The sequence below is a fragment of the Cherax quadricarinatus genome, chromosome 12 (assembly GCF_038502225.1).
Source record: "Cherax quadricarinatus isolate ZL_2023a chromosome 12, ASM3850222v1, whole genome shotgun sequence".
Taxonomy (NCBI): domain Eukaryota; kingdom Metazoa; phylum Arthropoda; class Malacostraca; order Decapoda; family Parastacidae; genus Cherax; species Cherax quadricarinatus.
This window is the reverse complement of record NC_091303.1, coordinates 2,396,347-2,412,717: the sequence shown is the minus strand read 5'-3', so window position 1 is coordinate 2,412,717 and position 16,371 is coordinate 2,396,347. Positions and strand designations below refer to the sequence as shown.

Sequence of the window (16,371 nt, the reverse complement as noted above, 5' to 3'; positions counted from 1 at the left end):
TTCAAATGATGTGCAGAGGGTGTTCAAAGTAAAGTGATGTGTGTGTGTGTGTGTGTGTGTGTGTGTGTGTGTGTGTGTGTGTGTGTGTGTGTTGTGTGTGTGTGTGTGTGCATGTGTGTGTCTGTGTGTGTGTGTGTGTGTGTGTGTGTGTAGATGATTATCTTAAATCTACCTTGGGTGTGAACCGCATTACATGGTGTCGTCGGAGGGGGAAGGGGTGTACAAAAAAAATCATGACGCAATACTTTGGGGTAAGGCATATAAGCTCAAGGAGTCTCTCAGAGCGAGGAATGTGTTTCTGTTCGGAAATCGAGTAAATATTTCTACCATTGAGTGTGTTTACCAACAAGAAAATAATGTTCGATTTTAAGATAAAGTTTTCAAAACTAATTTGGAAATATCCAAAAATGGAGTCGTTCAAAGTAAATCTGGAGTACTCTAATGTATTTTGGAAGTGTTCCGTGTGTGTGTGTGTGTGTGTGTGTGTGTGTGTGTGTGTGTGTGTGTGTTAGGTGGTCATACAGTTTTGTGAATATCTTGGTTACAGTGATTTTAGTGGATTTGAGTTAGGTTAGGTTAGGTTAGGTTAGGTTAGGTTAGGTTAGGTTAGGTTAAGTTAGGTTAGGTTAGGTTAGGATAAGTTAGGTTAGGTTAGGTTAGGTTAGGTTAAGTTAGGATAAGTTAGGTTAGGTTAGGTTCGGTTAGGTTAGGCTAGGTTAGGTTAGGTTAGGATAGGTTAGGCTAGGTTAGGATAGGTTAGGTTAGGTTAGGTTAGGTTAAGTTAGGTTAGGTTAAGTAAGGTTAAGTTAGGTTTGGTTAGGTTAGGTTAGGATAGGTTAGGTTAGGTTAGGTTAAGATAGGTTAGGTTAGGTTAGGTTAAGTTAGGTTAGGTTAGGTTAGGTTAGGTTAGGTTAGGTTAGGTTAGGATAGGTTAGGTTAGGTTAGGTTAGGTTAGGTTAAGATAGGTTAGGTTAGGTTAGGTTAAGTTAGGTTAGGTTAGGTTAGGTTAGGTAAGGTTAGGATAGGATAGGTTAGGTTAGGTTAGGTAAAGATAGGCTAGGTTAGGTTAAGTTAGGTTAAGTTAGGTTAGGTTAGGTTAGGTTAGGTTAGGATAGGTTAGGTTAGGTTAGGTTAGGTTAGGTTAAGATAGGTTAGGTTAGGAGTTAGCTTAGGTTAGGTTAGGATAGGTTAGGGTTGGGTTAGGTTAGGTTAGGATTAGGTTAGGATAGGTTAGGCTAGGTTAGGATAGGTTAGGATAGGTTAGGTTAGGTTAGGTTAGGTTAGGTTAGGTTAGGTTAGGTTAGGTTAGGTTAGGTTAGGATAGGTTAGGTTAGGTTAGGTTAGGTTAGGTTATGTTCGGTTCGGTTTGGTTAGGTTAGGTTAGGTTAGGTTAGGCTAGGCTAGGTTAGGTTAGGTTAGGTTCGGTTAGGTTAGGTTAGGTTAGGTAAAGATAGGCTAGGTTAGGTTAGGTTAAGTTAGGTTAGGTTAAGTTAGGTTAAGTTAGGTTAGGTTAGGTTAGGTTAGGTTAGGATAGGTTAGGTTAGGTTAGGTTAGGTTAAGATAGGTTAGGTTAGGTTAGGTTAGGTTAGGTTAGGTTAGGTAAGGTTAGGTTAGGTTAGGTTAGGATAGGATAGGTTAGGTTAGGTTAGGTTAGGTTAGGTTCGGTTAGGTTAGGTTAGGTTAGGTTAGGTTAGGTTAGGTTAGGTTAGGTTAGGTTAGGTTAGGTTAGGTTATAGGTGAATAGTTACATTGTTAGGATTTGAGATGGGTTAGATGCATTTGTGGATGTGAAATGTGATTTTGTGTTTGTTCAGAAGAGGTGTGATGGGAAACGGGTGAGTGGATGTGAAGAAATGCGGGTGAGATGGAGAGGGGTATGGGGAGGGTTGTATTAGAAATTTAATGAAATATGGGGGGATTTTACTGAAAATAAAAGGTAATGTGTGAATATTTTAAAAAGAAATTATAGAATTGAAAAGTTATGATATATTGGAAAAGAATGGAGGGTGTTGAAACATGTCGCAATAGTTGGATAGTGAGATTAGTTGATACGAGTATAATATCAATTTATGTGGATACATGGACATGGGTATGGAGAGGATTTTATTAGAATTTTAGTAATGTAAAGAGGAATGTGTATTACGTTTAAGATTCAGTAAAAAGAAGAGGAAAAAAAAATGTGAATAAATTGGTAATTGATGAGGGTTGTGGGTGTTGTTTGTCGAACTAGAGATGCTGAAAAGTGGTTATAAGTTGTGGGTTGTTGTTGTGACTTTTTCTGATGAAATTAGTTAAAACGAGAAAAATAATGTGGGATGTGGGTGATGTGGGTTGTGGGTGTTGTGGGATGTGGGTGTTGATCTTAGTTTATGTTGATTTTGGTGGTGTTTTGAGTGTATTCAAAGGTGTGTTTATAAGTTGTGGGTTGTTGTTGTTGTGACTTTCTGATGAAATTAGTTAAAACGAGAAAAATATTGTGGGGTGTGGGTGTTGTGGGTATGTGGGTGTTTTTGTCGAACTAGAGATACCGAAAAGACGTTATAAGTGTGTTGTTGTTGTGACTTTTTCTGATGAAATTAGTTAAAACGAGAAAAAAATTGTGAGGTGTGGGTGATGTGGGTGATGAGGGTTGTGGCATGTGGGTGTTGATCTTAGTTTATGGTGATTTTGGTGGTGTTTTGAGTGTATTCAGTGGTGTTTTAGTAGTATTCAGTGGTGTACTTGGGAGTACTCAAATGGAGTTTTGGAAGTGTTTCAGTGTTGTTTGGAAATGTTCAAAGGTGTTTTTGAAGGTGTTCAAATGATGTGCAAGAGTACTTATGAAGGTGTTCTGGGAGTATTCAGAGGTGATTTGGGGGTGTTCGAATGATGTTTTTGGAGTATTTAAAGGTAATTGACGGTGTTTTTTGGTGATGTTCAAAGTAAAGTGTTTGAGTTAGTTTTTGTGATAATGTTGTGAAGTCTGGAGACTGAGGGAGGAGTTTGTGGGAATGAGTTGTAATTTAATGAAATGTGTAAGTGCAGATAAATTAGAGCTGTCAAATCTTATTTGGGAGTATTCAAAATGATATTTTGGAAGTGTTTCAGTGTTGTTTGGAAATGTTCAAAGGTATTTTTGTGAGTATTCAAATGATTTGTGAGAGTGTTTTTAAAGGTGTTCAAAGTGAGGTGTGTGTGCGTATTAACTTCGTAATATGTAAAATTGTGACTAGTGAATTTATCGAAAAGTGGTTATAAGTGTTGTGGTGACTTTTTCTGATGAAATACTTAAAACGAGAAAAATTGTTGGTTATGAGTGAAAATTGTGAGGTGTTGGTGGGAGTGTGAGGGTTTGGGAGGGTGGAGAGAAGGTAGGTTACTTCGTGGGGAGTGACCTGAGATGAAATAGTTAAAACGAGAAAAATGTCTAGACTTGTGTTGTAGAGAAATTGTGGATTGTTGTTTGTATTAACGAAAAAAAAATGTGAAATTATTTGGGTTATCCTGGGTTAAGAGTGAAAATGTTTTCCCTATGTTGTATATGAAATGTGTAGGGGTAAGTCGACAAGATTCAGCCTGTGTGCGCGGTCATCACGTGACGTCACTGACATAGGGGGAAGTCGACAAGATTCAGCTTGTATATGTGAGGTCATCACGTGACGTCACTGACCGCCGAGTAAACACCCTTTTTACTTCATTTAACTTAATGAGAGGAATACTGACGTCACACTTGTTTAGACATGTAGTAAGAGAGAGCACCATCCCCCCCCATAGGAGGAGTTCATTTGAATGCTTACCCCCAGAGGGGGAAATCCAAAAACTTGATCCGAGGAGATGGAGACTTTGATTTCGAGAAAAACTTGATCCGAGGAATTGGAGTCTTTGTATTATCGAGAAAACTTGATCCAAGGAGATCATAAGAATTTCGATACCCCATAGGGGGGGAATCCAAAAACTTGATCCAAGGAATTGGAGTCTTTGTATTATCGAGAAAACTTGATGCAAGTGGGAGTCCATTTTGAATGCTTATACCCAGAGGGGGAATCCAAAAAAACTCGATCCAAGGAGATGGAGGAGAAAAACTTGATCCAAGGAGATGGAGTCTTGGTATTATCGAGAAAATTTGATCCGAGGAGTTGGAGTCTTTGTATTATCGAGAAAACTTGATTTGAGGAGTTCATAAGAAAATGAAATTCGAAAAAAATTGGGATGGGGGTGAAAGTGGGAGGGGGAAACTCAAAAATTTGATCCGAGGAGAGCACAAGAAAATTAAAAAAAAAATTTGAAAAAAAATCGGAAAAAATTCGGGGCGCGGGGGGCGATCCGGACGACGCTGCAGAAGGCGCAGCAGAAGGCGCGGGCGGGGCGCGAGGGGCGCGGGCGGGGCGCGAGGGCGCGACGGGCGGGCGCGTAGGGCGTGGGCGGGCTGCTGGGTCGGCGCGGCGGGCGGGTGGGGGGTGCGGGGGGGCGCGGGTGGGGGTCGTGGGCGGGGGGTCGTGGGCGGGGTCGTGGGCGGGGGTCGTGGGTGGGGATCGTGGGCAGGGGTAGTGGGCGGGCGCGGGTGGGGGGTGCGGGGTGGGGGCCATGGGTGAGGTGGTCTCGAGGGCGAAGTGGTCTCGAGGGCGAGGTGGTCTCGAGGGCGAGGTGGTCTCGAGGGGGAGGTGGTCTCGAGGGCGAGGTCAAGGTCATTAGCACATAGGTGTGAAAAGGAGACCGCTCATAGGAGGGACCGCTCTGTAGAAGGGACCGCTCAGAAGAAATCAGTACTACTTATATATACATATATATATATATATATATATATATATATATATATATATATATATATATATATATATATATATATATATATACATATATATATATATTTTTATTTTATTATCACACTGGCCGATTCCCACCAAGGCAGGGTGGCCCGAAAAAGAAAAACTTTCACCATCATTCACTCCATCACTGTCTTGCCAGAAGGGTGCTTTACACTACAGTTTTAAACTGCAACATTAACACCCCTCCTTCAGAGTGCAGGCACTGTACTTCCCATCTCCAGGACTCAAGTCCGGCCTGCCGGTTTCCTTGAACCCCTTCATAAATGTTACTTTGCTCACACTCCAACAGCACGTCAAGTATTAAAAACCATTTGTCTCCATTCACTCCTATCAAACACGCTCACGCATGCCTGCTGGAAGTCCAAGCCCCTCGCACACAAAACCTCCTTTACCCCCTCCCTCCAACCTTTCCTAGGCCGACCCTACCCCGCCTTCCTTCCACTACAGACTGATACACTCTTGAAGTTATTCTGTTTCGCTCCATTCTCTGCACATGTCCGAACCACCTAAACAACCCTTCCTCAGCCCTCTGGACAACAGTTTTGGTAATCCCGCACCTCCTCCTAACTTCCAAACTACGAATTCTCTGCATTATATTCACACCACACATTGCTCTCAGACATGACATTTCCACTGCCTCCAGCCTTCTCCTCGCTGCAACATTCATCACCCATGCTTCACACCCATATAAAAGCGTTGGTAAAACTATACTCTCATACATTCCCCTCTTTGCCTCTAAGGACAAAGTTCTTTGTCTCCACAGACTCCTAAGTGCACCACTCACCCTTTTCCCCTCATCAATATATATATATATATATATATATATATATATATATATATATATATATATATATATATATATATATATATATATACACACACACACACACACACACACACATATATATATATATATATATATATATATATATATATATATATATATATATATATATATATATATATATATATATATATATATATATATATATATATATATATATATATATATATATATATATGCAAAACAACCACTCTGAAAGAATAGAGAAATTCCAAGCGCTTTCGTGACATTGATAGTTCCTTGATAATGTGAGTAGTCACGGAAGCGCTTGGAATTTCTCTATTCTTTAAGAGTGGTTGTTTTGCATATTCTGAAATCACCTGTTTACTGTGATCTTATTGCATATATATATATATATATATATATATATATATATATATATATATATATATATATATATATATATATATATATATATATATATATATATATATATATATATATATATATCTTTCTTTCTTTCAACACTCCGGCCATATCCCACCAAGGCAGGGTGGCCCAGAAAGAAACACGAATTTTTTTTTTTTAAATTTAATAATTTATTCGTGAGAAGGGGTTACTAGCCCCTAGCTCCCGGCATTTTAGTGGCCTCTTACAACACGCATGGCTTACGGAGGAAGAATTCTGAATTCTTGCATGTTTATGAGACAGACATAAGACACCAGCAATCCTACCATCATGTAAAACAATTACAGGTTTTCGTTGTACACTCACTTGGCAGGACGGTAGGGCCTCCCTGGGCGGTTGCTTTTTACCAGCCTAATATATATATATATATATATATATATATATATATATATATATATATATATATATATATATATATATATGTATATATATATATATATATATATATATATATATATATATATATATATATATATATATATATATATATATATATATATATATATAAATACATGCAAAACAACCACTCTGAAAGAATAGAGAAATTCCAAGCGCTTTCGTGACTACTCACATTATCAAGAAACTATATATATATATATATATATATATATATATATATATATATATATATATATATATATATATATATATATATATATATATATATATATATATATATATATATATATATATATATATATATATATATATATATATATATATATATATATATATATATATATATATATATATATATATATATATATATATATATATATATATATATATATATATATGAAAATGAGACCACGATGCTGCAGGCCAGTATTCGACCCCACGACACATTGTCTCGCCTCAACAGGCCACACAATGAACATGTCACCATGCAATCTGAGCCATCGATCCTTCACACAACATGAGCCGAGCGAACTTGTTTCTTGGTTTCATTGCTATATAGTTTGCTTGTGGAGGCGGGTGTTCAAAGAGGAGGAGGCTGAAATCAATCCTTTTGGATACATCTACTACTAGTGTCCCCGCAACATAAAACAAGCCTAGTTCGCAAGGCTCATGTTGTTTATAGGATCGATGGCTCAGATTGTAAGGTGACATGTACATTGTGTGACCTCTTGAGGCGGGACAGTGTGTCGTGGGGTCGAATCCTGGCCTATCGCAGTTTGGTAAATGATATGACTGAAGGTGAAAGGACAACATGCAGAATGCGTGACCCTTGTCTAGGTAAAAGACTGAATTCTAATTTATTTACGAATGCATCAAGCTTTTAAATAATACATATGTTTAAGTTGCTAGTCTTTTTTTTCATGTGACGTTATGAGGATGTTGAATTTTAATATCTCACAAACTAATTATAGTTATTTCATTTTCTTTCTCAGGTTGTGGCTGGTGAACACGTCATGTCTGTAAACGACGGCAATGAACAAACATCTGTTCTGTCTAAAATCATTCTTCACGAGGATTTCAATGCATATTACCTGTATAATGACATATCCCTCCTTCAACTAGCTACGCCTGTTACTTTCAGCGAATACGTCGATGTAATTGCACTTCCCGAACAGGGTCAGCAAGCCTCTGGTGACTGCGTCGTCACAGGCTGGGGTACTTTAGAAGAGGGAGGAGACACTCCCAATATCTTGCAGAAAGTGACTGTCCCTCTCGTGTCAGACAGTGAATGCCGCGATGACTATAGTGTGGATGACGTTTCTGATTCCATGATTTGCGCTGGCGTTGCAGAGGGAGGAAAGGACTCATGTCAGGGTGATTCTGACGGACCCCTGGCGTGTGATGACACTGGATCTCGCTATTTAGCTGGCATCGTTTCTTGGGGGTACGGCTGTGCTCGTCCCGGCTACCCCGGTGTGTACACTGAGGTGGCTTACTTCTCTGACTGGATACAGGAAAACACCGCGTAAAATTTCTGTTTGTGTGAAGCTGTGACCTTTGTAATAATAACAATGCAAGGTTTACTATGTTATTTAAGGTAGGATGGTTATTTTCAAGGAAAGAATCTACAACATGAAGAGTTACAACATTTCTGAAACTCATGTGTCTCATTGTGTCGAATGTGACTTGTAAACTTGATTCGAAACTAGCTTTTCAAAAAATATAATTACATCGTCCTAGAGCCGAATTACTGAACATCATGCGTATGTATCCTTAATGAATAAAAATTGTGGAATTTGAAAAAAAAAACTTATATTAAATAATATTTGTCCCACAAATTTGGACGACTCTTAATAGTCATTGGAACTGGAATGTCATGGGATGACGCTTGTGATGCATAGTAAAAAAAAAAAGAATTATGGTTACAGTTGGAAAAATTAAATAAGTTAATAAAACTTTCCTTAAATTTTTTTTACTACCTAGCCTTTCTATGCACATTTAAAGCTTTTAACTATATTTCTTGGCATATTACACTTGTCTCGAAATTTCCAATATTGATTCTTCGCACCGACAGTTGTTAATTAATTTACTGTTATTCCATATATGTTTACTAACGGCAACCTGTGCAACAACCGAGGATAGGTACAGCAGGAGAGCCAAAGAAAAAATCTAATTCCATAAAATAATATATTTTTTTTATTATTATCACACTGGCCGATTCCCACCAAGGCAGGGTGGCCCGAAAAAGAAAAACTTTCACCATCATTCACTCCATCACTGTCTTGCCAGAAGGGTGCTTTACACTACAGTTTTTAAACTGCAACATTAACACCCCTCCTTCAGAGTGCAGGCACTGTACTTCCCATCTCCAGGACTCAAGTCCGGCCTGCCGGTTTCCCTGAATCCCTTCATAAATGTTACTTTGCTCACACTCCAACAGCACGTCAAGTATTAAAAACCATTTGTCTCCATTCACTCCTATCAAACACGCTCACACATGCCTGCTGGAAGTCCAAGCCCCTCGCACACAAAACCTCCTTTACCCCCTCCCTCCAACCCTTCCTAGGCCGACCCCTACCCCGCCTTCCTTCCACTACAGACTGATACACTCTTGAAGTCATTCTGTTTCGCTCCATTCTCTCTACATGTCCGAACCACCTCAACAACCCTTCCTCAGCCCTCTGGACAACAGTTTTGGTAATCCCACACCTCCTCCTAACTTCCAAACTACGAATTCTCTGCATTATATTCACACCACACATTGCCCTCAGACACGACATCTCCACTGCCTCCAGCCTTCTCCTCGCTGCAACATTCATCACCCACGCTTCACACCCATATAAGAGCGTTGGTAAAACTATACTCTCATACATTCCCCTCTTTGCCTCCAAGGACAAAGTTCTTTGTCTCCACAGACTCCTAAGTGCACCACTCACCCTTTTCCCCTCATCAATTCTATGATTCACCTCATCTTTCATAGACCCATCCGCTGACACGTCCACTCCCAAATATCTGAATACATTCACCTCCTCCATACTCTCTCCCTCCAATCTGATATCCAATCTTTCATCACCTAATCTTTTTGTTATCCTCATAACCTTACTCTTTCCTGTATTCACTTTCAATTTTCTTCTTTTGCACACCCTACCAAATTCATCCACCAATCTCCGCAACTTCTCTTCAGAATCTCCCAAGAGCACAGTGTCATCAGAAAAGAGCAACTGTGACAACTCCCACTTTATGTGTGATTCTTTATCTTTTAACTCCACGCCTCTTGCCAAGACCCTCGCATTTACTTCTCTTACAACCCCATCTATAAATATATTAAACAACCACGGAGACATCACACATCCTTGTCTAAGGCCTACTTTTACTGGGAAATAATTTCCCTCTTTCCTACATACTCTAACTTGAGCCTCACTATCCTCGTAAAAACTCTTCACTGCTTTCAGTAACCTACCTCCTACACCATACACCTGCAACATCTGCCACATTGCCCCTCTATCCACCCTGTCATACGCCTTTTCCAAATCCATAAATGCCACACACACATATATATATATATATATATATATATATATATATATATATATATATATATATATATATATATATATATATATGTATATATATATATATATATATATATATATATATATATGTATATATATGTATATATATATATATATATATATATTTATATGTATATATATATATATATATGTATATGTATATATATATATGTATATATATGTATATATATATATGTATATATGTATATATGCAATAAGATCACAGTAAACAGGTGATTTCAGAATATGCAGAACAACCACTCTGAAAGAATAGAGAAATTCCAAGCGCTTTCGTGAGTACTCACATTATCAAGGAACTATGAAAGTAAAGCATCCAAGGAAGCTATATAAGGGGTCTGGCCAGCACCTCACTATCAGATCCCACAACGGTTAAACACCTAACGCGCGCCGACCCAACTTGGATAGGTCCTTTGCACAACTCACCCACAAACTATTCTACCCAAGAAAATTTAAAAATTATTATTTGTCCAGTGTATTATTAAATTCTTCCCAAATTCTATTAATTATAAATGGATCTAATTTATATAAACCAAAGGAAATATTCATATTATTGTCAAAACTGCTTTTTATGAAACAAGATTGAATTATATTCCTGTCGACCATGGACTTGCTTGATACTACTTTCTCAACTTTTTGAAAATCAATTGGATGGTTAAAATCTCTTACATGAATAAATAGAGCATTGGAATCTTGTCCAGTTCTAATGCTATATTTATGTTGTTTTAATCTTAGTTCGAGATTTTTACCAGTTTGACCGTAATAAACTTTATCGCAAGGAATCTCATAGACACATCCATCAGCATTTTGGGGGGAATTCTTTATCAAAAGTTTTTTTTACTGTATCAAGATTTTTGAATACAACTTTAATATTAAAAGTCTTAAGAAGAGAAGGCATATCAATCCAGTTTTCATGGTAAGGTAGAACCAACATATTTTTAGTTGAATAAGGCTGGTTGTCCCTTTTTGGATTGTAAAAAGTATTTCTAGCAACTTTAAAAGATTTATCAGTTACATTTCTTGGGTATTTTAAATCATTACCTATTTCATAAATTTTGGATATTTCCTCATCTATGAACTCAGGACTACAAATTCGTAAAGCTCTCAAAAACATTGATGAGAAAACAGACATATATATTTATATATATATATATATATATATATATATATATATATATATATATATATATATATATATATATATATATATATATATATATATATATATATATATATATATATATATATATATATATATATATATATATATATATATATATATATATATATAGTGGGACCCATAGCCTCGGAGAAGTGGATAAAAAGGCTTCAAGGAAGAATATTTGGATTTCTTCCTGAAGCCGTTTGAATATTCCGCTTCCCCTACCACCCCATCTTTTAGTATATATTTTTTTTACCAATAGGAATATTTTATTACATAATATGGTACAGAAGATTTAAGAGATACATTGTTGATATAAAGTTGGCATATAAGGTACATGTTGTTACGTGTGTATCACCGATTTTAAGGCGAAAATCTCATCCAGCTCCTCAGAGCTGGGGCATGTGCCCAAAATACAGCAGGCATTACCCCTTTGAGCAGCCGCACTTAGCCGCTGGAACAGAAAACTAGCTGCCCTGGGATCCCTAGTTACCCTGATGAGTCTTTTTCCCAGCTCCTTAAGGAACTTAGATGCACTCTTTCCCCATGAGCCAAGGGTCTCTGAGCCTATGGGAACAAACATATAATGATGGGCAAGTTCTCCATATTTTCTAGACTTTTGGGACTCCCTGAAGCTGGCAGCTGCCCCTCCTTCCTCCCTGGTGTATTGGAGATAGGTATCAGCCAAGGTAGATGCACATGTATAGTCCCACACCACCTGCTTCCCATCTGTCCAGGCTTGAAGGGTGATACCATCTGGACGCTTCTGGCTGCCATCAGATCTGCATAATTGGGGTGGCTCCCTTACTGCTGGGCATCCAGCTGTTGTGAGGCTCCTCTTGATAATGTTATTAACCTCTTCATGTCTTGCAATCTTTCCCTCGGATTTACGGCACACAAGACCATGGTACCCGAATCGGTCTGCTGCTTCACTGCCACAAATACACCTGTGTTCGGTGAGAATAGGGGCGGCAAGTCGAAGGGCAACACCGATGCGGATGGTCTGTGGGTCGAGGCGTGTGCCAAGGCTGGAGTTGGGAACAGCCAACAGAAAGTCCCCAGCATGAGGGGCTCTCACTGCCAGGAGGCGGGCTCTATCCTTCCCTGACACACTCTGAAGCATTGTTGAGGCTATATTTTCCACTATTGGACCATCCCAGTGCGATTGTTTGTAGTTTTTGGGGGGAGCAGGTCTGGTTTCTGAGCCCATTAGATTATCCCAGATCATTGCTCCGTCAATGATTTTTTGGTCCTGGACTCCAATCTTGTCCCTAAGATGTTCAAGGAGAATCGCTGCTACAAGCTCTCTGGATGCAATACACGAGGACAGAAAAGCAGGTAACGCAATCTGTGATGACTTGCGGACACCAATGCCTCCTAGTCTGACTGGAAGTGTAGCTTGGTTCCACTGCCCGTCTTCTAGAGTAAGGTTAAGTACTTTCGTAAAAATCTGCCTCAGAATACTGTCATATTCGTGCAGTATAGGGTTATCATATGAAGGTGCACATCTTAGGAAATATGTCAACCTGGGCAGACTCAACCACTTTGTGAGAAGGTACAAGGCATCGTGGGTGTCCAGATTTCCTATTCGTTGTTCCATTCTCCTTAACTCTTCCAATTTCTTCCTGAGAATTGTGTCAATGGCATTGCTTCCCAGAGGTGCTCCTAGCAAGACACAATTGTGGGGGCAATTACTGCTGCTCCTGGTAGTTTTGATCTCACTGCATTTATCACATGTTGACTGACTGAGATGATTTCACATTTGGATGGATTCAGGACGAGACCCATTTCCTGTCCCCGTGTCATTACCTGTGTAAGGTCATGTATGAGGGACTCCTTTGTACCTGCTAGTGTGCCATCATCTAGGAACCAGAAGTTTAGCTCGCTGGTCAGTCTGACTGTGATTTCCCTAACTGCTATACAGAAGAGAAATTGTGCAAGAGGATCTCCTTGTTGGACACCCTCCGATGATGTGATTTCATGCTTTCCAAAGAGAAGCATTGATTCCTTGCTATACCCAGCTGAAACAAAAGGGAAGAGACCAGGGAAATGTTCTTGTACTGCTGCTAATACTACGTCTCTTTTCAGGAGATTGAACGCATTCTTGAAATCTAATTTTACCACTGCATTGTCCTCAGGCAGGTTGTTGATATACGCCCTTGTTGCATGAACCGCTGCTTCACTTCCTTGAGAGACCCCAAAGGCAAGCTGGTTTGGTTGAAGCATCATGGCTGCCTGTGCACGAATACTTCGGACAGCAGCTTTGGATACGAGGCGGCGTAACGTGTTGCCTACTGCAATTGGCCGAATTCCTCCATCCTTCTTTTTAAGTGCACAAAGTATTGCACCAAAAAAGAAAGGTCTAATTTCATCAGGAATCAGACCAGCCAAGGAATTGTTGACGAACCTTGTGATCTCTGAAAGCAGTGTCTCTGCAGTTTCCCCAATAACTGGATTAACCATTTCCTTTAAATGCTGTGGCCTTATTCCAGTGTAACCCCCAGCAGAGCCAGATGGGAACGACATTATTGCTTTGTAAATGTCTGAGTCTTCCACAATCAATGGTTCCATAGTGGGGACAGAGGTGTTGGAACTGTTGGTGCCACTGGTTTCCCTGGCAGGGTGCTTTCCTCTAAGTGCTTCAGCCGTGTCAGCATCCCTGGGAGCAACTGTATCTTCACTGGTAATAATTCTGATTGCCCCCACTGTGTTGCCCTCTTCAATTTTCTTGCTCACTTGGACTCTGACTTTTTCACTGTCAGTAGAGTGAGTGGGGGTTCTGCCTCTCCCTTTTTTGTGTTGACGGGGAAGGCGAATGAGGTTATCAACTCTAGGAAAATCTCTTAAGGATTTAATTATCATTGAGGCTAGCCTCTTTCCCCTTCTTTCCGGCACAGCTAAGCAGACATTGCCAAAAAGTAGCAAGTTGTGCCAGGCCTTGATGGTTGGTGGAGCATTTAAGATAGTGGAACCATCGTTTACTTTTTTCAGGAGGTCTGTAAGTTTCCCAGCTGCGTGTGGACGGGCTGCTTTGGGAATATGTGAGAGTGTCCTCGTACCTGTTGCTTTAATTGCTTCCAAGAGATTGTCTGATGAGATGAAATCTGTTGGAGTGGGTTCAGGTGCCTGAGGTGGCTCTGGATCATCACTTTCCACAGGAGGACATCCTGAACCAGGGCAACTACCGTGTTTGCGGAGGAAACCATTAGAGTTGAGACAACGAAGCTGTAAGCATGACCGACACTTCCCTCTCCTAGTATTGCCAGCCGTGCCATTTATATATATATAAAATTTTCCTGACAGATATGCAAAGGTTACTGGAAGCTATATTGACACTCATGTAATCGATAAATTTAAACTCAGCCAACAAACCAATTATCTTTTGAAAAGATCCACACACCCACACACACACACACACACACACACACACACACACACACACACACACACACACACACACACACACACACACACACACACACACACACACACACACACCCACACACACACACACACACACACACACACACACACACACATATATATATATATATATATATATATATATATATATATATATATATATATGTATATATATATATTTATATATATAATTTACTAGAGAATTTTTTTTTTATCTTACTTGGTATGGATGCTGAAAAATCGTTTTAAAAGTTTTCCACTTAATACATCGCGAACAAATTCTATTAATTTCATTATTTTTTCAGGACGTGGTTGATGAGCTCGGCATGTCCATAAACGAGGATAATGAACCATCATATATTCTGTCTACAATTATTCTTTACGACAATTACAATTTTAATTCCTCTTGTTTTCAACGAATACATTGAAGGAATTACACTTCGCGAACAGGATCATGCAGCCTCTGATGACTGCTTTGTCACAGGCTGGGGCAGAAGGAGGAGACACTCCCAGTATCCTGCAGAAAGTACCTGTCCCTACTGTGACACGAAAGATGACTGCCCCCCTGACTATTCCCTGGATGATTTTACTGATGCCATGATCTGTGTTGGCGTTCCAGAGGGAGGGAAGAACTTGTGGCAGGGTGATTCTGGTGGATCTCTGGTATGTGATGATATAGAATCTCACTACATGGTTGGCATCGTGTCTTAGGGGTACGGTTGTTCGTGTCCCAACTACCCCAGTGTGTAGTTTAAGATCAAATGATGTTCACAATGTTCACAGTTGATTTGGTTGTAGAAATATTTGAAGTATTACAAAAGCCCTCTAACTCATCAGCCAGGCTTTGTAAAATGTGACATAAGCTTGATTTTACACTGACTATGGGGTCGACGCTTATAAAGAAATATAAACCATACCACGTGTGGTGTTTGAACCCGCGATCAGAGAATCTCAAAAATCCAGACCGTCGCGTTAGCCACTGGGCCAGATAGCTTCGATGAGACTCCTCCAACTAAATATTTTTCATGAATCTTGTTGAAGCTAGCTGGCCCAGTGGCAAACGCGACGGTCTGGAATTTTGAGACTCTGATCGCGGGTTCAAACCACACCCATGGTATGGTTTGTTTGCAATCGTATCGTTACGATTTCGTGAGTCAAAAAAATATAATTTGATTGTCCAGAAGTTGTATTATTTAACATCTCGCTTTTTTATTCATAATGAGTGAAAATTTTAGAATTTCTGATGAAGATTAAAGTCTAATAATGAGGGTGGGAAAATTGTGTAGAGGATATACGGGAAGATTGCTTAGTGGTCTTTATGGAAGAAAACACATATTGCGTGACAGCAAGTAAAAAAAATGCAACAGTGAAAAAATGAACAGGAAGACTTAATGCCTCCATGTGCTTGAACACATCTCTTCAGAGGAATAGCAAGAAGAGGCAAGAGAAGCACATTTTATGTGACTAAGTGAGGTTATACTTCAGTGAGCGGATAGACTGTAGAACTGCAGATGGTGGACAGTGACGGGGAAGTGCCGCAGAAGTGCCACAGAAGTACTGTCTCTGAAATCTTCCCACTAAAGTCTCGTAACTACATGTCATGACCTTGGTTTGAGTCTCCGTCCATTCTTTTCTTTTTTCAATGACAGTCGTTCTCTACGACTTAGCGTGAGTAATTTACGGACTATAAGGCTTTGAGGAATATGAAAATACATGCTCTATGAAACTTTCTGGGGCTGT

At 39.4% G+C, this 16,371-nt stretch overlaps 1 protein-coding gene across 1 annotated transcript in view; it reads left to right on the top strand.

The window, feature by feature from the left end:
- The window catches only part of LOC128686536 (ovochymase-like), an 80,582-nt gene that overhangs the window by 51,622 nt on the left and 12,589 nt on the right, over positions 1 to 16,371 (top strand). The window contains exons 13-14 of the mRNA XM_070084199.1: positions 7,428 to 7,982; positions 15,082 to 15,294. Of these exons, the coding sequence (XP_069940300.1) occupies positions 7,428 to 7,982; positions 15,082 to 15,294 (768 nt within the window). The remainder of the gene's footprint in view (positions 1 to 7,427; positions 7,983 to 15,081; positions 15,295 to 16,371) is intronic.